This window comes from Apteryx mantelli, chromosome 1 (genome assembly GCF_036417845.1).
Source record: "Apteryx mantelli isolate bAptMan1 chromosome 1, bAptMan1.hap1, whole genome shotgun sequence".
NCBI lineage: Eukaryota > Metazoa > Chordata > Aves > Apterygiformes > Apterygidae > Apteryx > Apteryx mantelli.
In genome coordinates, this window is record NC_089978.1 from 199,840,669 (window position 1) to 199,862,220 (window position 21,552).

The following is a 21,552-nucleotide window of genomic DNA, read 5'->3' on the forward strand; positions in this document are numbered from 1 at the left end:
AAAATGTTACCAGTATTTTCAAATTTGATTTTACTCTGAAAAGCAATCCTAATAGTGAAGCTTCATAGTGCTACTGTTAAAAAGTACTTCAGTAGTTTGATTTTAAATGGCCGTTTCCCTTTGCCACTCTCTGAAAGGTACAATGAACTTGCTCCCTCCATTAGTAGAAAAGTAATCTTTCTTATTGCCACTACTATGGACTTCATCTGAAATCTGAACTTTAAACTGTGTCTCAGCTCCTGAGTGACAGATTCTGCAGTCTTCATGTCTGCTGGCAATCTGCAATACACAGAAGCATTCCATATGCTTTCATCTTTTTACTTTATTCATTTATTTCTATGGCAATGAAAAGTATACTAAGTGTTTTATAGCACAAATAAAAACTTGGTCTCTGATAGAAATTGCTTATTTCTTTATTTTTATTTCTTTCAATTTATAATGATGAAGCAATTATGTCTGTGGGCCTAGCCCAGAGCTGAGTTGAGAAGGTCCATTAAAATCAGTGGAACAATATCTGGGAATTGGTACCGACCTTACAGTTCTTTGGATTGAAGTTTAAGGCATAATCTTGCAAAAACTGCCAGGCAATGTGCCTGTTACTTATGTGATGAGTCAACATCAGGAGAACTAACACTACCCCCAAGTAATTTCCCCTGTGAATTAAATCTTCAGACTGTACTTTTCCATCTGTACAGTATTTAATTTATTCCCTTTCTTATAAGCAGCATAGAAGTGGGTTTTTAAAAGGTTTTCCCTATGGTTCTGTGTGCAATGCTGAAAGCACTTAAGAGAAGACGTGGCATGAATGTTTTGGGGAGGTCGTATTACAATCTCACAGTGTCTTAATTTCCATTCTAAAGGCTGTGTTTTTTAAAATTGCAGAATTTTGACCAAATGTTCCCAACATCTATTTCCCAGCCTGGAAAAAAAGCTAAAAGTAGTAGCTGAGTTGTTAAAGAAAGGATATTATTCAGATCAAAATAGAGAACTCTTGCAAAAATGAAAGGAAAAATTATCAATAAATGTCTCTTCTCCTTTTATTATAAAAGTTTTTTTCTCCAAATTCTCTCCTGCTTTAAAATTTCCTTGTCATCTGAAGTCCAGAGCATAATGGTCCTTATGCATCTTGAAAAGAATTGACTTTGGGTGTGCAGGAGCTGCTGAGAAGCACATTTGAACTTGCCAGTAAAAGAAACCTTTCTTTGTATAAAATGCTTTAGTGAATACTAAGTTACGATAGCGTTTTTACATCTCAAGCCATCAGGGGTTCTGAACAGTATGGAATCCAATATATCCCTTTTATCCTTTGTCCTTTTTGTCAATGATTTCACAGCTGGTATCTCAAGGTGATGGATAAGAGTCTGAATCTAATGAGTGGCTTGCTGCTGGTACATTTAATGAGCTGATCAGTGAACAAGGGCAGTGTTTAATGCTTTACGGCTCTAGCTTTCTGTGTTGCATTTATGCATCTGGATGTGAGGGACTTCAAGACGTTACAGTGTTAATGTTGTTTACCAAGGGATGGCATGAAAATCCCTGTCCCCTCAATGAGGGATAGCAAAGTAATTCAGTAAGTGTATTCCCTTGCTTTGCCAGGTGGCCACATGGCGGTGTGGGTGAGTAATGCAGGGTTTAGGAAGGCAAAAGGAAGATTTGTTTGACAACATGACCTGTCCAAGTTCCTGTGCGGGAACAACCTGTTTGAGTGCTGGATTAGGAAAGTGCTCTGGTTCATGTGAAAGCAATTTGCAGCATAGAAGTGAGGATGCTTTTCCTGGCTGCTGCCTGCACTCTCTTCTGTTCATGAAAAACAGTAACTCACCAGGCCTGTCAGTCAGGTAGTTTTCCCCAGCACTCGGTTCACATCCAACATACAGAGTGAATAGTTAATACACAAACTGTTGAAAATATTATGTGGGTTATGTTTGTTACTTACAGTAACTTACAGTGACTTACATATTGATGTGCTCAACATATAAGACAAATGATGCTGCTCCTACCTTGTGTTCATCGATTCCTTGTAAAGTCAAGATTGGAGTTGAGTCAAATGGATGCTTTTTCTCATTGATTATTGTTACAAATGTCAAAGTCTCTCAGCTTTGCATACACCTCCAATGAGGTCTCGACTGGTTTTGTGCTGGTCAAGCTACTGGAAATCAAGTGGATATGCTGATTAGATGTAAGAAAAGTTAAAATCTGAATCAGCCTTCACTTCTGTATTAACTCTTCAGTGTAAGGGAAAGAACAAAAACATGTTATTCTACTAAAGACTGTGGCTGTGAAAATGAATGTGGAGATTTTAAATACGTGGCATTTAGAGAAGAACTGCCCTTGAGTGGTTGTCCACTCTCATGCAAATGGCAGAGAGACTGTAGCCAAATTTTGGGCATCTGTAATATTGTTCATGCCTAACAGGGAAAAAAGGACACTGCTGAAAAAATAATGGAAAAGCAGCATTCTCATTTTATTTTTTCATTTCGGTAGCAATCTGACATGGTAGCTTCTTGGAATTAGATATCAAAAGCTACTGCTGCTGCTTTTATATAGGAGGATATCTAGGAGGATAGTGCATTGAAGTGTTAGTGACTGGAGGGTGGTTTTGCCGGTGCCCTTCCTAGTGTCCTGCTCCTCCAAGAATAAAAGTATCAGGGTGTGCCTTCTTGAAACAGACATTTTTGATGGCCTTTGCCATATGCAGTCTCAAATGGATTATTCTAGTTTCTCTTCCACACCTCTGATCATATCTGTTTACCCCAGTTTACTTACTGAATCTCACTTTAAGGATGAACCTTTTTTGAAAAAAGCCATTAAAGTCACTAAGGGTACAGTTTCATGAAACTTAGCACATAAAACAGCTCATCACCATGGGAAAAGAGAGGTGTTGATTCTCTGTCTTTTACTCCCCACTCCCATCTGTGCACACATTTAACTCTTGAGAGAGCACAGGAGGAAACCTGGATAGTTTTCTGCTGTTCTAGTAAGTTAAGTCAATTCACAAACAGACCCAAGAAGTGCCAAGCCTTGATGACAGAGAGTGAGACTCTGTGGCCAGAAAAAGAACAGCCTAAGGGCAGAGAGAAGCAGGGATGAAGGGCAGGAGCAGGAAAACAAGTGGGCAAGAACTTCTTCTTTTTATTATAATCAGCTCAGCTGCCCAGGGAATCACAGCACTCCTGGGCTGACTAGCTGAGTTATCTGTGCAACATGCACACTTCCCCTAGAGAAACGTATGACATCTTTTCAGCTTGTTCATTTTCTTCTGGGCCAGCTCTCAAGTGCATCTCCAAACATTTCCTTGCGAATTCAGGCTTTCCTTATGGTGCTGAACAGCACTGCTACATCTCAAGGCTTGTGTTTATTTGGGAAAATTAATTTTGTTCAGTGACTCTGCATTGTTCTAGAAGACCGATGGGGGCCAAGATAAGCTTAGTGTCTAGGATAGTTAGTGCATGGTTCATCAATAACAGAGGCATGACAGTCACAACAAATCATCTCTTGCTTCTGAAGAACTAAAATTAAACCGCACTACAGAAGGAATAAGGCATACAACAGGGTGGCAATTCAAGGCAAAAGGGGAAACAAAAGCAAAAAACAAGTTTGGCTTTCTCCAGAGATATAAGTAAAGACCTGGTGAAATGAAGAAGTATTAACTTGGAGAAAGGATAACACTTAATGAAGGGTTAACTCTCTGTTCTATTCAGGTTTTAGTGATGATTCTGAAAAGGCCCAAATGGCTGGCAGAGGTCCCATGCCAGCTGATGTCCGCCCGTAGCAACACACATGTGAGAGTTATACCCTTCCCTGCAGACATTCCTGGCTTCCTTTTTGGTGCACCAGGAAGACCTGTTTATTTGAACTTGTCTTTGAATAGATGCATAGTCAGGTTCATTGAGGATACTTGGACAAAAAACTTTGTGTTTAAATGCTTTGACAAAGCCTGAGTGATAAAGGTGTATTTGGGTTCTACACAGTAGTTTGTTCAGAGTCTGCCTATGGATGGTTTTGAAGTTTTTCTGTATAGTCAGAAATACAGCTTTGTTTCAGCATCATTCAGAAGTTAAGTGCATAGTGTGCATATTCTTCACAGGACTGAACGGAGCAGCAGGGAGGCTTTGTACATAGGACTAGTTTTCCTTCCAATAATATACTGAATATCCTTGAAACGGAGGGAAATGTCTAAGTGCATTTACCATTCTTATTTCAGTGACTCTGTACAACTGCTCTTATGGACGAAGTGACTGCAGTTTATGCCTTGCGGCCGATCCTGACTACAAGTGTGTCTGGTGTGAAGAAGATGGCAAGCCAAGCAAGTGTGTTTATGAAAAACTCTGTCATGCTCCTCCTACTGACACATGTCCTCATCCAGAAATTACTCACGTAAGATTGCTTTTTTTTTCTTCCTCCCAATATATTATTCTTCAGGAGAAAGCATCTAAGAAAGCTCATCCTGAAAGGCAGTTCTTCCTTCTAGGGTGTTAAGCAAGCCTCTAAATAGCTGCAAGGAAATAATGCCAGTAGTGATGTGTGTGAAAGGTTTGTAAAGACTCGTAATAAGAGACTGAATGGAGTCTTTGAGACTCCTTGTTCTGTAAGCCTTGTTCTCACTGTGCTGTAAGCCAGGCTAGCAGTGTATGCTTAAACACGGCACTTGATTCTTGGGAATTAGCACGGATTTTTTTCTGTCCTGAAATCTGTTCTACCTAGAAGATGTCTATAAAAGAGGTTCACCACGTGTGGAACTACGAGCCCTTAGCAGGCTCATTAACAGGCTTCAAACTAGACTTTTTCATGGCATTTAATAAGGGAGCAGGTTGTTTCTGTGTCATGACTTGTTTTCCAGGTGTCAGTGATTTTTTCCAGCCCATACTGGAATGAAACCCAAGGCTGTAGAAGTTTAATGTAAGAAGTCAGAGAGAGAGGGGGAGAGAGAGAGAGATGCCAAATGTCCACCCCTTACACGGCAATAATTCTGTGGCTGATGCGTTCACCCAGGACGAGGGAAAAGCATTGCTTTGCCTTGGTCAACCAGTAGCTGAAGCAAAAAGTAATCTGCTTTCAGTAGTTGCTTTTCAGCAGCAAGCCAAATGCTGTTTTTCTGGGCAGGGTGATTGCCTAGAAAGCAGTGATGCATACTGCTATTGGGCAAATCTAAATTACTGTAACAGCGGTGTTAGTACTTCAAAACTCAAACACACAGTTTGATAAAAATGTATCTCAAGCTGTCAAAAAATGCAATAACTGTGTGACAGAGGCTGAGAACCATAAAAGGGATATATTTTACTCAAATAAGATAATAACAGTTTGATTCTGAAATCTGGGGCTCAAACTGGCAGCGATGCAAAGAACCTGCTGAGGCTGCGCAGTTAGAGTTGCAGTGTGGGCACCACCAAAATGGCAGTAGGGTGTATGAAACTGGCCATGATGGTGTGTTCAAGAAGAAATGGCAGGTAAACATTTAAAGTCTGCTGAGGAAGGCAGATATCCTGAAAGCTTGACAGAGCATATGGATAAAAATACTTGTATAATGTCTCTGCCATAATAAAGATGGTTTGAAGGAGGAGGAAAAGGAGAACAAAGAAAAAGAAAAGTATTTTCACTCTGTGAAACTGTTTGTACATAGTTGTGAATTAAACAGTAAATACCAAAAATGTTCTGATATGTTTGTTTTTCAAAGCTGTTGTTACTTTCAAATTAGTGCAAAATAATTTGGAAACGCAAACTGTTCAGTCATTTTTCAGCTAGTGTATTTATGGGTTCAGTGCAAAGGAATGGCCAGTAGTTAAAAGATCTGGCTTTGGAAATTTGAAAGTGTGGGAAAATAGTCAGAACAAGTGATTCTGGAGCTGGATTGGACAGCAAGCAGCAACAGCCATGCCTCTGTGCTCAGGCTTGCTTACAACTTAGATCTAGCAAACCCAGCAGACATTAAAGTCCAGACTTTCAGAAGCTGCGTTTGCTTGGCTTCCAGCATTTGGAGCTGTGCCGTCTCCCTCTCCCTGAAAATAAACTTAGAGCCCTCCAGAGTTGAACACCTGAGAAGGTCTTGCTGGAGCTGCTCCCTGTATTGTGTTAGCAAAGCAGGTCACTCTCCCAGCAGATTTTCAGAATCCTAATGCTTGTTCAGGCCATCCATTAACCTGAGAAGTCCACTGCCACCACAGGATTTTTTCAGTCTACATTTTAATCACAAATTATTTAACTAGCATCGGTCCATGTAGTGCAGCATCCTACTGTTTGATGCAATAAGGAAGACCGGGGACTAAAGAAACTTCTGCAGAGACTGTGTGGGGCATATTTTCTGTTTGGAAGGCGTGCTGTTCTGCTATGAACCCAAAGGGTGAAAACCATGGGAAAAAGAAAACCAAAAAAACCAAAAACAAACAAAAAAAACCCCCCAAAACTGAAAATAAGGCTAGAAATGCTGAGTGAAATGATTATTGGGGAAGCCCATTCCATTTGCTTTTCAAAATCATAGTGCTTTAAGAGATGAAGCAAATTTAAGACAGAATAAACACTAGGCAAGAACTTTATGCATAAATGTCTGCCACAGAGTTTTGTTGGAATTATGTACTGTGTGCTTAGATTACAAGAAATCTGTAGCTAATTAATATGTGTTCCGAGCTTATAAATAACTAATAACATTAATAAGTTACATAGCATCTATTTATGCGGATCCTACAAAAAACGTCTTTTTCATTCTAAGTGCCGGTAAGTCAAAGTAGCTTTAAATAATATGAAAGAGCAACATGGTCACTGTAGTATTTAAACCTGCTTTTTTTTTATTTTCCCCTCACGCCAACACAGATTGAGCCAAAAACTGGACCACTAAGTGGCGGAATTCTTTTGACCATAATGGGATCTAATTTGGGTATAAAAGCAGAAGATGTAAAAAATATAACAGTGGTAGACCAAGAATGCCTTTTCAAAGAGGAATTCTACTCTGTTTCCACAAGGTAATTGCTGCATATTTTTCACAAGATTTTAGGAGAAAATAGAAACTTCTGTGCACTTTCAGGAGAAGAAAAAGATCTCCTTGCAGTTACAAGAAATTATCAATAGAAGAAAAATCTAGTGCAATATATTTGTAATATTTCATTCTAACATGTCTGAGGATTTATTTAAAATTGTTGCAGATTCTAATGCAGCAACAAATTTATGATAGAGTACTACCCTTGTGTTTTGGATTGCTTTTTTTTTCATTTGTTTGAAAAGCTTTTATGAATTATTACCATAGATGTTTTAAAACTATTTATTTGTTTTTAAATTCAAGGCATCACAGATGTGCAGCCAGTCATTAAAATCTGTATGAAATCCAAACCACAGTGCATCCAGGCATACAAGATGTATGGGAAAGTTAGGCAAAGCAAGAGGAAGCTTGATTTTTTTTTTGTTTTAGTCCAGCCACAAAGATTCTTTCCTGGGGGCAGGGAGGGAGCCCTGAGTTTTGGTGAAGCTTTAGATGACTAACTTTGATGGCAGAGCTGACAAGTCCGCGGATGTTGAATTGCCTAAGCAGGTTGGCAGATGCTTCGTGGATTACTTGTCACACTCTTAAACACCACCAAAAGTGAAGATAAGGTTCCTAAATTCTTCTAGAGATCAAGTGCTTACTACAGTTTTTATCAAGCATCTAATTTCAAGAGAGAAATACCATTTTGATATTAGCTGATAAAAAGCATAGCATCAAGGATCAGTAGTAATATTAATAGTAATGATGTATATCAAACAGTTTGATTTTTTTTCTTTCACTTTTGATATTTCAAATTGCAATTGAAACCTTGACTTTCTTTCCTTCATTTATTTTTAAGTGTAATACAGCAACTTCTTGCTATTTTTGTGGCTTGTTTTGAAAGGTATTTTAAAGATGCCTAAGTAATTTTTTTAGCTTTTGAAAAGTCAGATTGTGGATCAAGCAGATTTAGAAGCTTCCTAGGCGCCAATGACCTAAGAAAGTATATAGATGTACATCTCTTACTGCTTCCCAAATCCACTGCCATTGCTCCCGTTTATACATGCATCCCCATCGACATTAATTTCCAACTCTCCTATAGTCATCTTTTCCCATTCCCTGTTTTCCATGTTTGCAGAAGCTGCACTGAGTTACAACATAGCCTTACAAGAATTTTCCCCAGCCTCTTGGCTTTTTCTAAAGCTTTTTGATATTTTTAAATACATGGAAAGAAGCCAGAATGAGATGACTGGTTCCTTGTATCATAGCAACATTACTGGTTTCCTAAGTTCTGCCTGTGTGGTAATGGGTGAGAACAAACGCAACTTGCATAATGTAATTTCCCAACAAATTAGGGGGTTTTGAAGGATGTTCTCCATTAGGGAAGCCTTGAAAAAGAAGTTATTCAGAATCTCCAAATAGGTGTCTATAATTTTCTTTCTGTATCTTCCTCCCTTCTTTTGTTTTATTTTTACCCCTTTTTAAAATGAAAAAAAATTAAGCACCCAGTCATTCTCCCTTATCCTTTGCAGCAAAAAGCCATCTTTAGGAGACTGTTCTTTCCGTGGGTAGGAGAACGGGGAGATTTCAGGCGCTTGGGCTGCTTTCTGGCGTTGCTGTCGATTCAGTCCTCAGCCTTAGAGAAGTCGTGGTCTCGTTCTTTGTTAGCTTTCCCTGTGTAACGTGGGGGAAGGGAGGCGATGCTAACGCTGGGGAGGGGAGGGAACTTTTTTCAATTAAAATCCCTACTAACTGCGCGACGGCGTCCCCCCGCCCCGGCCCCCGACTGCTTTCCTTAGCTTGACATACGGTTGAAATTCTTCCGAAGGCACCATTTCCTGTGACTGCCTGACAAGGGGATGCAACTTCCAAGAATACAGTAGGGATGATGAGGAGCAGACTGCAGGCGCAGGCAGCCACGCACATGCCAGGACATGCAAGAATTTAGAGAATTTTGTCCATTTGCCAGGACCCAGACTCAGCATTGTGGAGGGATCTGCAGAGGGACTTCACAATCCTTTTATTTTAAGCCCAAATTTAAGTACATTATTCTCAGTAAATTTGGGGGGGAGGGCTCTGGAGGGGGGATTTTGTTTTCTCTTTGGGATTTTGTAGGCAATCATGTATTGCTCTAGGAAGAATAGCAACAATCCAGAGAATGAAGGAAATGTACAGTGCTTCACAGGGTGTGTCCGATACGAAACTCGCTGCCTGCGAAGGCTGCAGACTTTATATACATCCTTTTCTGACAGCTCTCCATTAAGTGTTTGCCCCAACAAATCCTTACTTACCTTCTTATATCCATGCTTATATTCTGTGGATCAGCTGTTGAACCAAAACATTTAAACAGCGCAGCTCTAACTCGGCAGCGGTGGTCGTTCACACAGGATGTTTTCCCCTCCAGGATTCCTTGACCGCTGATTTTGCATGAGTTACCTAGGATTTATTTTCAGTGAACCGTAATTCTAAAGGGATTTTGATAGTAGGTGTGAAAAATATAGTAGTTTAAAGCTCAGAGATAACAGGATGCACAGGAAGAGTATTATAAGCTGAAATACCCAAAGTTGTAAGATAGCTGATTGCCTAATTCTGGCATCAAGGTGGCGGGTTTCTTTGTCTTTTTTTAGCATTACTATATACAATGAAAACGTTGTTAAGGATTGGGTAGTTTCATTGCTGATTTTGGAGTGAATTTGATTTTTCAGTAGAAGTCACCTCCACTAACTGACTACTAAGTAGTTGCTGCGCACAGTGTGCAGGTTGCAGTTTTGCTTTGGGGTAGAGACAAGACTGAAATATTCGCGGATGGTTTTGGTGGGGATCTCTGAGCCAGAACTCAAGTACATTTGGTGGTATAAAAAAAGTTTGTGCTTTTGCTTGCACTGTGTGTGGTAGCTAACAAAAATTTTTAGTTTGGGTGTAATACATTCCCTTTGTATTCCAGGTGTTATTTTTAACAGATAAACTTACATTATTTCTTGATAGGATTGTATGTCAAGTTGGAAAAATGACTGAACCAAAACAAGGTCAAATTGAGGTTGACATCAACGGAAAACTAGGTAAATCACCAAGTGATGTGAAATTTACCTACCAGGTAAGTGTATTTTTTTAAGTAAGTAAGTGACCTGTTTCATACCTAGCACATAACTTATGTTTAAAATGTACCTGTTAAGCACAGCGTCACTTCTTTTACCTAACAAACTTTGTTTCATCAACAGCGTTATCATTCAAGTATGTTAGAAAACACTTAAGCATTTCTTTATACAAAAGGTACACCAAAAATCTCTTCTGGACTGTAGAGCCAGAATCTCAAAATAATTACAATATCATTACTGAATAAAAAATATCTGCAATGGAAAAAATTCAGTGTTCTTTAGACCCACAGTGACTGCACTGTTTTAATCACTGTGTTGAGATTAGCCAGTGTTCTTAACTGTGAGAATTAATGCACAGCCACTGAAGAATAAGTAATGAAGGTGCATTAATTTTTTTAATAATTTATTTCATTCAAAAATACAGCATGAAGAGAAGTAAGCAGAGCCACAGACAGCATGATGTATGTTCCTATTACACATGCGCTTTGTTTTCAGTGTCACCGTGAAGGACAGCTTCAGTTGTGTCTTAATTGTTTTAACCTAGATGTGGTCCTGGGTTATAGCTGTTTTAGCCTGTGGTTTTAGTAGCAAGTAGCTGTAGCTGTAGCTATGAGGTCTTCAAAATTTATAAGAGCCTGTGATAGCAGAGATGTTTAAATAATCTCTGTCCTCATATTGATATTTAAAATTACATCTATAAACCATAAACCTATAAAACATGAAGAGTGTGTTAGGCTTTTATCATCTCTCTCATTGTAACTTCTGTCTCATTAATTCTTGATACCTTGTGAGAAGGAAATGAAGGGAATCAGCAGTAAGAAGTGGAGTAAGTCAAGAATAAGAGGCAACTGGGAAGAACATGTCCTGTTTTCACAAAACAGGCCATAACTGTCTTTTTCCAGAATTTCTAAGCAAATGCCTCCTTTCCCAGGTGGGATCTCTGCAAAACCACTTCTTGCTTGAAAATTGTCTTTGGATGTCAACAACTTCCTCTGTTTCTTTGTGAAAATGTAGTTATAATTAAATTTTCCTTTGTCAGTCTCATTCCTCTTACCTGGAGAATGAAATGTGCAGAAACATCATGTTCCATGTTGTCTGTTAAGACCCCTAGGACAGAGGCTTTGGCAGTAAAGCCTAAATGGGGTGAAATTTTGACATGAATCCATTGTGTTGGGTAAATTTTGCACAAATTCTCCTCTGCTTCTCCTGTGTGTAAAGATTCCCTCATGGTTTGCATGAAAACCACATAGAAAAATTACAAAGTGTGTTTAAAGGCAATCTGAAGCCTCTGTGTATGCTTAGAAGACCTGTCTGTGAGCTTGGTCTGATGTGATTGCCTGCTCGTCACATCCGTGAGATGAGATAAGCAGCCAGTGCTTTTTGCTACTAAAAAGAAAAACTCTCGAATGCATCTCAGTGAGATTCTAGAAAAAGCTGCTCTACCCAGATGTCATCCAGGCAGATGTTTCCATGAAAGTCCAAGACTTCCTGTGTGCCGATCTCGGAGTGTATTGAGGTTGCCAAAATATCAGATAACTAAGCTAACTGCTGCTGAAAATCATTTTTACCTACTGCAAGAATCTTTCCCTAGGGACTTTATTTACAAAGTATGAAGCAATGACAAGTAATACAAAATCATCAAGTACTGCACTTCATGCCTTAAAATGGTAAAATGGTTTCTAGTTTCATTTCTTTCTTTTTGTTCCATGAGAAAATGAAGCCAACTGTGGATGGCAGTAGGATTAAAATTAGTAAGGAAGTGTCACATTCATGTACACCTCTACAAGTATATTACAGGCTTTTTTGGCTTTTGGCATGATCAGAGCAGACAATTAGTGAGTTTATAGTGTCTTAAAAGCTACAGTCTTGTTTCACTGTTGTTTTCAGGCTGTTCCTCTGTGATTTGTTTCAGGAGACATGCAAAATCTGTGTTTTATTTAAAAACTCTTCTATTCAACATATACAAAGAAAAGAATATACTCTTCCTTCAAAGAGCCTTCCTAAAATATTTTCTATTATGTGTTTTTTCTGTTCTTGAGCACATTATGTGGCTGCCCTCCTGCTGGCAGATATTGCTGTTTCTACTGTCTTCTTTAATCACCCTAAGCATAATACCTTTAACTTCAGCAGTGATCGTTTCAAATACAATGTGTGGCAGCACGATGCAAAAATGTACTACCAATGCACAAGGAGGCAATGCAGCTACCCAGCCTGTTGTGTCTGTGTGTACTAGAAGTGTCTGCATACCCTCTGGCCAAAGTTTCAGCCTAGTATGTGTGGCTAGTGGCTACAACCAAGAACATGTAACCCGTTATTGAGTAATAGTGCATCAGGCTATTGCTGATGTTCAGCCTGAATGATGAGGTGTGTTTTTAAAGCTGAGCTGATAGGGGGTAGAGAGGCAGCAGAATGTAGGGCTTCGACTTGAGCTTCTGCCCCACTTTGCCAGCACAGCTCATTTCTGAGCCAATGAACAAGTGAGACTTCCTTTAAATGAGTCAAAAATCCAGTTAGTAAGGGAGCTGTGGTTTCAATTTAAAAATTTTTTTTTAACTAAAATGCCCTGGTCCATAAGAGTCTGTGCTGTATACTTATCATCTATATTTGCTGAATACAAAGGAAAAAAAAGTTCTATTTCTCCCTACTCATCAAAATTTCTTCTATCCAACTCAAGTGCTGCATTTAGGTCCAGACATTGCAGTGAAATTAAATTCTGGTAGCCTCGTCCTCCTCCACTGACCTTTCCGTTGTTTGTTTGACTATAAGCAGAAGCAGGCAGTAACCATTCTCCTTTTTAGTGAAATAGAAATGAAATGATCCTAAGTTTTCATATCCAGCTATGCAGTACATCTGGAATACTGACAGCTCTACTGGTCTCTTAGAAAATGGAGCAGCAGCATGGCTAAAGGCCTGTCCAGGTTTTTTGATTTTTTATTTGACTTTATCTGATTTGCTTGTTACTATGGCAGTGAGAAACAGTATCACAGTACAAAGGAAGGAGTCAGCTTTTCCTAGGTATACAGCTCAGATTTGCTGATCACATACAAGCATGATTCCTTTCTCAGGGTAACTCCTCTTCGAATTCCTGAGTCACCAAAACAGAGAATCGGCAGCTGATTCTGGGATCTCCAATATTGGTTTGCAAGAGCAATTCTGTGAGCTTTAGTCTGTGTAGATTAAAAAGAATGTATGGTTTCAGAAAGTTCAAATAAATGTAAAGTGGTGAAATTAAAGGTAGCACCTTGCAAAAATTATAATGCATTTCTGTAGCTTTCTAAGGAGCTGAAGGTATTTTAGTGACTTGTTTTAGAAATAAGGACATGTAGTAAATCAGGAAGTTTGTTTACCTAAGCAAGATGAGATGGATAACCAAAAAGAGGAACAAAGGGGACCAAATTTTAGTCTGATCTGAAACAAACATGAAGCTGACTACTCACCGTACTGGAAGCTCAAAGGTGAACATGAACAGCACGGTTGCATTTAACATGCTGCACTCTTCCACCTTAATATTCTCCCAAGTTGGCAGCTTCCTCTTATCTTCATCCATCTTCTGATTTCTTTCTTGGTGTTTGAAGCAAGCACTCTGGGAGCTCTCACGGCCGCAGTGCCAGTAGTGCCACAAGGCTTTTGTGGAGGGTTGTAGCTCACTCCTTGATTCTTCTCCCTGAACACATCTTCACCTGAACGCATTCACTGTAGTTTTGTTTTTTCTTTACATGGCATGTTACCATCTTGATTGATGCTGCTAAGCCAGACATCTGTAGTGGTCTGAAATTGCCAGCTTCCAGAGGACCGTAGCTGTTTTATTATTGAGTTTTCATGTGTCATCATGTTTAAGGGCCAGGAGAACTCCCTGGGTAATTCAGAGCTTTAGGAAAGTTGGCCCTTCCTCATGCAGATATCTTGGATTTATCATCCAAGGTATGCACTTAAATATATGCCCCACCATTCAGTGCTTGTGATTCTGCTCAAGAGCTGCCAAGGAGCACTGGGTCATTATAATTATACATTACGTCATATTATTAAAGTATAATGCAGACTTTCCAGTCACGTATGTTTGCATTTCTCCATCAAACCTGTCAGCAAGGTTCTGTGGTCTTTTCATAAAAGCATGTTGTCTCTGCCTCAGGATTAAAAGGTGCTGCCTTGAGTCCAAAAAGTCAGTTGTTTTTAATATCAACCTTTTGCATGAGCATCCCATCCAGAGCAGACAGCACACACTGCTAGAATGGTGTATTGCCGGGCAATTGCTCTGCCCACACACCTGGAGTGGCTGGAAACATTTGATCAATTTGCACTGTGCAAAGGTTTGCAAGGAGCAGCCCCGGAAAGGTAGAACTCAGCTTACTGGTCTGCTATTACGGAAATAACCCAGTAATTCAAGTCTGGTTTGTGTTGTGCCTGTGGATGCTCCAGTCAGCCAAGTGGGGTGGTGTGGTTGGGGGCCAGTAGGTCAGGTCAGCCACCGTGGCGAACACAAGCCTGCCAAGTGTGCACAATGGAAATTCTTTGGTTGAATATCCTGTGGGTGGGTGGCTTGTCTGAAGAAACAAGAAGCAGACTCCCTCGAGTCTGAGAAAGGACGGGAGTGGAGGGAAAGAGCAATTCCTAATGACTGGTGTTCCCTGTTCAGAAGTTTAATTTAGCTCCTGTGGTTATCTGATAGTCCATGAAACGACATTTTGACCTCCAAGAAGGTGGCCAGTGCCTACAGCACTTCATGGGCTATGACATGTTCATGCCTTTAATTTTTGTGTACATTACATGCAGGAATAATTTGGCCATCAGTGGGGGGTGAGTAAATTCGGTAACAAATGGGTTGTTTTACAGACCTGCTACAAGAGCCAGAACTAACTGCAGCTGGGTTTGGGATCAGGAAGCAGAAAGGATGTTTTAGGTTTCCATATCCTTCGTTGGAAGGGAGAAGTGGAGGAAAGGAAGGACGAGATTAATGCAGAGCAGTAATGTGCTCTGACAATATACATTTATGAAAATCTTATCTGCACATGAGTGTGCATTGTCATGAGGCCCTTGGCACAGCATCCCTGTGCTCTGCTTGTACGGAAGCACGGGAGCCAATTCATACTTGTGAGGATGTGCACTGACATCCAAAGGCAAACCCCAGCTCAGAGGCCACTGCCTACAGGAGCTGGCAGATTGGGAACTTAGCTGGTTTTGCCATGTGCTGCTCGTCATGTCCATTTGAACACATCTTTCTGTTGCTGGCTTCCCCCTGTGCTGCATCTCTCACAGCGTCATCGTAGGGATATACTCTGCCACCGTCCTCTTTTCCTTTGCCAATCGTTTCTCTGCTGTAGTCTGGCAAAGCTGCTTTTTCTCCAGTATCCCCTCTGAAGCATGGACTTTCTGCCAAGGTTTCTTTGCACCTCTGTTGGGCTCCCCTCCTCTGTTCCCTTCCTACTGCTTCTGAATTTCTGACCCCTCATGTGAATCACCACTAGCCTTCTTGGTGGCTGGTTGTTTCTCTATTCGATTTTCTGCATTAATGAAGGATAAAGGGTAACCACTTTTATCTCAGTGGTGTAGTTCTTGGGCTAGAAACTTCCCACCATGGAGAAATATTATGGTAGATGGTATCCTTATTTACAGAGTCATGCCCAGGAACACAGAAAGTTCAGCATGTGCTTGTCAACAGAGGAGTGAAAAACTAGAGAAATCAAAAAATTAGAGATACAGTACCTGAATGGAACTCTGCAGCAGTGCACTCCTATTTTATTCTTGAATACTGTGCAAGGGACCAGAATTGAGTTGGTGCAACATGACGCTATAAACCAAGAAAACTGTAAAGCAAATAAACAAAACCAGTGGAAGGAAACATTAATCAGAGTGGCACATTGGATCCTGACTGCAAGTTGGGTGGATGAGAGAGAGCTGGGGGTGGTGGTTCGATTTAGCACCTGCATATCCTTAGTGAGAAAATTGCAAGAAACTGGATAAAAAAAGAAAAAGAGAGTAAGAGTAACCTTACTGTGTGCTGGGTAAAAGTAGACTTGGTAGTCCCACGTGTTCGGATTTGACACCAGGAAAGCAGAGAGACCTAAAATCCGAGAAGCCCTCCAAAAGCACTTTCAGCCTGTAAAAAGTATATTTTAATAAAGTAGTAATCAGAAACCTAAAGAAATAACAGATCACCTTCCAGATTTTGCAAAAAACTGACTGCAAGTGATAAAATATTAAAGATGAAAAAGTTCATTCTAGATTAATAAACAGGATGAAAAATGCAAGAGCTCAAATGTGAATGCTCAGAGAGTCTGCAGTAACTCTACCAAGAGCAACAGTTGTGTACATTGCTAATAAGTAACTTCGCTTCTAAATGTGATTATAGCTGGAACAGGCAGGGAGATAATTCACCCTCTAGCACACAGAAAGCATCAAACTACAAGGAAAAATATATCAATATTTTTGTGAAACAAATTTGGAAAAGGATACAAACAGAACGCAAGGGAAAGACTTCTGACTGCTCTGGAGAAAACATTATACTGGAAAATGGCCTGAACCTGAAGTCATATATGTACTTGGGCCAGTGGAAGCTGTTTTGCCAGTGCTTACTCTTTCTTTTTTTTTTTTCTAATACCCCTGTGCTGATGAAGCACAGAGTGTCTGAGAGGATAGACTGACATTACCGTGAGGCAAACCCCCAAAATACAGTTTGTGAAGCTCAGAGGAGTCCCTGATGCAAAGATGAGGCAGCAGCACACAGGAAAGTAAATGCCAAGTGAGGGTTTGCCGAGTTACAGAGACTTCACTGGTGTTGCGAAGAGAACAAATGAATTTGCTGCCAAAGAAGCTGGTACTGTTAGAACATTGCGTTTCACAGGCGATGTACAAGGATGTTACTTAGAAACTGGCACTGTCTTACTACTTCAATTTGCAGCATATAACCACTGCCTTCAGGTAAACTATATGAATGTGATGAGCACTGACCACAGTCACATAAACCCTCTACGTAGCTTTATTATCCTTACAGCAAAGCTGCCTAATGATTATTACAGGTCTGGAAGAACTGCTCATCAGTTCAGGTGTACTAAATCAGCAGCACAGTGCAATATGGTAATATTGAGGTGCAGGTGGACTTTGACACCTCTAGCCCAGCATTATTACACCAAACTAGGATTTAAGGAAAATGCGTCTGTAAGACTTATAAATGCTCAAGCTTCCCATGACTTACAAATGAAAATCTGCCCGCACCTACAAGGAAGAAATCCTGTCAAGATCAAATTATTTCTTCAGGATAAACTAAGCAGTAGGGAGCAAGCTACATCTGTTGACAGTAGATCCTTGCTCAAATAACATGGACGTGGATGGGCATATGTTTTAGCAAAACTACAAATCTGCTTCCTACAAACACAGAACATGATCATGCAAGTGTAAGAGGGTGAAACAGTCACTCTGCTGGGACTTGGCCTGCAAGACTCAACAGGAAACAGGCCACTGAGCAATTGGTAGACATTGGTACAGGCTTTTTAAAAACAGAAAACCCACGCGCAAGATAATCTGTTACTGCAAAAAAAGATTTGTTCTCATTCAAATGTTCAACTGTCTGGAAGAATGAACAGTGCTTGTACCATGACAAAGAGAGAAATGTAGTCCACTGAAATCTGAAAGTAAATTCTTCCATTTCAAGCAAAAGAAGGAAAAGACTGAAATATATGTGAATTATGATATTCTATACTTCAAGGAATTATAAAACCAGGGTTAAATTAGTGTTTGTAGGGTTGTTCAAATTTCACTGTGTCCATGAGAAGTGAAATATTGCCAAGTCCTTGCAAAGGATGATGTTTTCCAGAAGAATTATTTTAAAGCTGCTATAAATTCCTTGTAGGTCACACAATCAAAATGCTCTTCTTAACATCGTAATTGCAACAGGCACTGTGGTGTCATGCAATAGAAAGTGTGACTTCCCCCGGGCACCTTCTCACTCAGTGAACAGAGAGAGCGAGGTGCAGACCCGAGTGCTGGAAATGAAAGTGGGGTGTTCATGATGATCCAGGGACTGAAATAAGAAAAGGGAGGAAACGAGGAGAAAACAGATCCTGGAGGAGATTTTGAAAAGGTGGTATCACTGATCTCACAACTCTTGAGATCTTAGGTTTATCTGTGCAGTTTCTACTGCCTGAATTTTCAATATTGCTCAAGATTCAGTGCAAATTAAAGACTTTTGTGTCTTGGTAAAGGCAGCATTTTTATGCGGCATGTATATACCTCAAGCAAGGTTTGCAGTACAGAGTTTGCCCTCTGCCCCTCGTTTTCCTTTGCAAGGAGAAGGAATCTCATGTAAAGTTTAAAGAGGAGCTGTGTGGCTGCGTTCAGGAGTGTAGAGGGGTGCGGGTTTGCAGCTTTTCTAGGATTTGCGAGATAAGATGAGACCTAGCGGCTGTGAAGTGTCTGAGCCTCTCTGTGCTGCTGTTAGATGCAATGTCAGTGCTGGGAAGGGGCTGGCTTCTCCTTAGGTAACACGATCCTTGCTGAAGGCTTGCACCGCCCCTGAAAGTACATTTTCAAATTATGCTGGCATTCAGCAAAAGATCTTCTGCTAATCTTGTCTAACCAACTTTCATGATTGAAAACCGCTTTCCAGTTATGCATTTAGATGGTGCAGGTTCCTTACTGGCCCTCTAAGAAGACCTCCAGGTGGGCTGATACAGCTTTGCTCTTTGAGCCATCCATGAACATTTTAGGAGAGCACTAAAAGTTGCTTGGAGTCCATTGTTTTTGCTAAAAAATGGTTATTAAAATTTTAAAAATAATTGATAATATACTTAAAATACTTGCTTGTTCTGGCAGATCATTCAAAAGGAGGGGAGAGAAAAAAGATGATGTGAAACAGAAAATAGCTGGTTAAAATTAATCAAATCATTTTCCTGATAAGTTTATGATAATGAACCGTTATTATGCAATGCTTTGTCTTAACAATCGTCCTGAAGAATTCCCCTGCACACAGAGGACGGTTGAGTTCCTCCTTATTAGATCATCTTTATGAAGTGTCCACATTACTTGGTCCCTGGAGTGCTCTTGATATTTGCAAAATTACTTTAAATAAGCTAAGTATGAATACTTCGAATTACGCTGTTTTAAAATAGTCCTTTGAGGAGCAGCTGCAAAATCAGTGATTGAAGAGAAAATAAGGGTTAAATGTAGCTATTCCACCTCCTCGTTAGCTGGTACCTATATTAGCTGCCATAGTGATTCTTGGCCTCAATTTTTAATTCTATCCCAGGTGAATTTAAGATGTGCTGACTCCATGCTGTTGCCATGTGTTGGATGGGGGGCTGAGGTGTGAATGGCATGTTTTCCTCTTGGCATAGCTGTGTTTTACCTTTCAGCAAAGTCAGTCTTGCTAAGGAAACAAATTCTGGGCAAATTTGAGCAGATACTCAAATTACCAAACTTACCTCACTTCCCCATTGTTGTTATGTTATTTACAGATAACTTTGCTTTTCGATAGCTATGTATTTACCTAGATATTATATCCTTGTTCACAGACAGATAAATGTAGGCCGCCACTGAAAGATCCCTCATGGAGAATGGCGTTGAACAACTCTGTTCCAAGTTTGTGTCTAGCTCAATATTTACTGTTAGCCACATAACCAGCTGACACGCTGCCAAATTTCCTGATCAAACAGCCCAGCTGAGCTTTATTAATATAATTATTTAGCACTGTTGCAGGAAGAAAGGAATACAAGGACCTAGCGGAAGTTTCTTAGCAAGCTGCCTTTGGTTTTTATGTGCAGTGAGAGAGGACAGTGGTGTGGGATGCATCAGAAATCCCTTCCCCTTCCTCTCCTTCCCAAGTCTATAATCAAAGGTTTAGCTTTAAATGGAGGTAGTATTGAGGGAAGAGGCTACAAGTTTTAAATAGTTTTCCTGAGGTTCAGGGATAAAGATTTTGTCCATACTAATTCCTTAGTGGTTCTTGGGGGATACTTTCTTCTGAAAACTATCCCATATGTGTTATGCAGCTAATAATTGCCGTGGTTTTTAGTTTAGATGATAGACTGGTCCAACACATTTAACATTTTATGATAATCAAGATCTAAAGTTAATTACAGTTACTACCCTCTGTCCATATGTTACGGTTACAGTTAAAATATTTGATACATTTGCTTGCATTTCATATACAATATTGATTGCAATTTTTATCAACAAAATTGTGTTACCAAAAAAGCACAAAGGAGCTTTTATGTGAAATGCACGTCTAGATTTGTGTCGATTTAAACTTCAAGTGTGATGTTTAAAATGAACTTGTTAGAACACCGCAAACTTCTTATTTACACTTGCGTGACTTAGTTCAATGTAGCTTAAATCAGCAAGCAATTAAATCCAAAGAGTACTGACGGAGGGGGTTGTATAGATTTAAGTAAGCAAGTTTTACTCAAATTTGTTATATTGAATTCAGCATGCTTTTTTGACTTAAGCCATGCTTTAACAGTGGCTTTGATTCACTTCCCTGCATAAAATCTTGTAACCCAAGTGATGTATTAAATTTAAAAAAAAAGCAAAGGTTAGTGTGTGCGGGCAGTCATATGCTGAAGCAATGTATATCTCGAGGAGTGAAGGGTTTACAAACAGATTTCTCTTAGGGAAGAACAGCAATTGACACCCAATTAGTGTTAAAGCATATTCCTAAGGCTCTATGACTTTCAAGCAAATTGCAGTTGTCATTGTAGATTTATGAAGTGTGCTGAACTGTGATACATTCATTCTAGGAGAAGTTGTTCAGACATGGAAGTATACAGCTAGCGGAGCAAGTACTAGTTCTCTGTGTTTCTAGAGTATCTGTGCTTCAGTAAAACGTATTTGTAAAGTAAACACAATGTTGATTGAATGCATTTTTACTGATTCCTTCTACTTGTTGAAAACCTGGAAATGGCTCATTGAGCTTGAACCAAAATGCGGTACACCATTCCCTCACCTCCCTGCCATTTCTGGGCCCTCTTTTTTGTTGCTGTAAGTTGACATAAAGACGGCAGTTTATGCATGAGCAAAATAACATGGGAGGAAGTTTTCTGCTTTCTGATAATGATGGTTCCCTTTACTCAGAAGCACGAACATCACAAACTTTCTCTAAATATCATCCCAGTAATCTTGAACTAACCAGTTGACTGTGGCCCCTTTGCTCTCCATTTCTGAGTGTGGCTTCCCCTCAGTAGAGTGGGAGATGTTGAAAGAGCTCGGTGCAGCGGGATGGCAATCTGGTTGGACCCTAATCAGCTAGGGGAGCCTTCCAGCTTCTTTACTCTTGCTTTATTTGTATATGCTTCATACCGAATAGCACCAACCAAGAGCTTCATTATCAGCCACTCGTTTCAGCAAGGTTAGGCAAGAGGAGGAGAAGAAAAGATGTTATTTGCAAATACATGTGAGCAGGGGCTCGTGGCTCTCTTGATTTGTTTAAGGAAAGCCTGTGTTTGAATGTGGGTCAAGAGGCATAATTTTACATCAAAAAAGCATTACCTGTGTCACAACCTCCCTAAACTTCTGATCTGG

At 39.9% G+C, this 21,552-nt stretch overlaps 1 protein-coding gene across 9 annotated transcripts in view; it reads left to right on the forward strand.

Moving 5' to 3' along the window:
• PLXNB2 (plexin B2) overlaps positions 1–21,552 on the forward strand; it is a 261,101-nt gene that overhangs the window by 200,500 nt on the left and 39,049 nt on the right. For all 9 annotated transcript variants that reach the window (XR_010886863.1, XR_010886862.1, XM_013956477.2 and 6 more), the window contains 3 exons: positions 4,205–4,377; positions 6,805–6,953; positions 9,935–10,043. Coding sequence is in view for 7 of the 9 variants with exons in the window: in XM_013956477.2 (XP_013811931.1) it covers positions 4,205–4,377; positions 6,805–6,953; positions 9,935–10,043 (431 nt within the window). In the remaining 2 variants the exon portion in view is untranslated. The remainder of the gene's footprint in view (positions 1–4,204; positions 4,378–6,804; positions 6,954–9,934; positions 10,044–21,552) is intronic.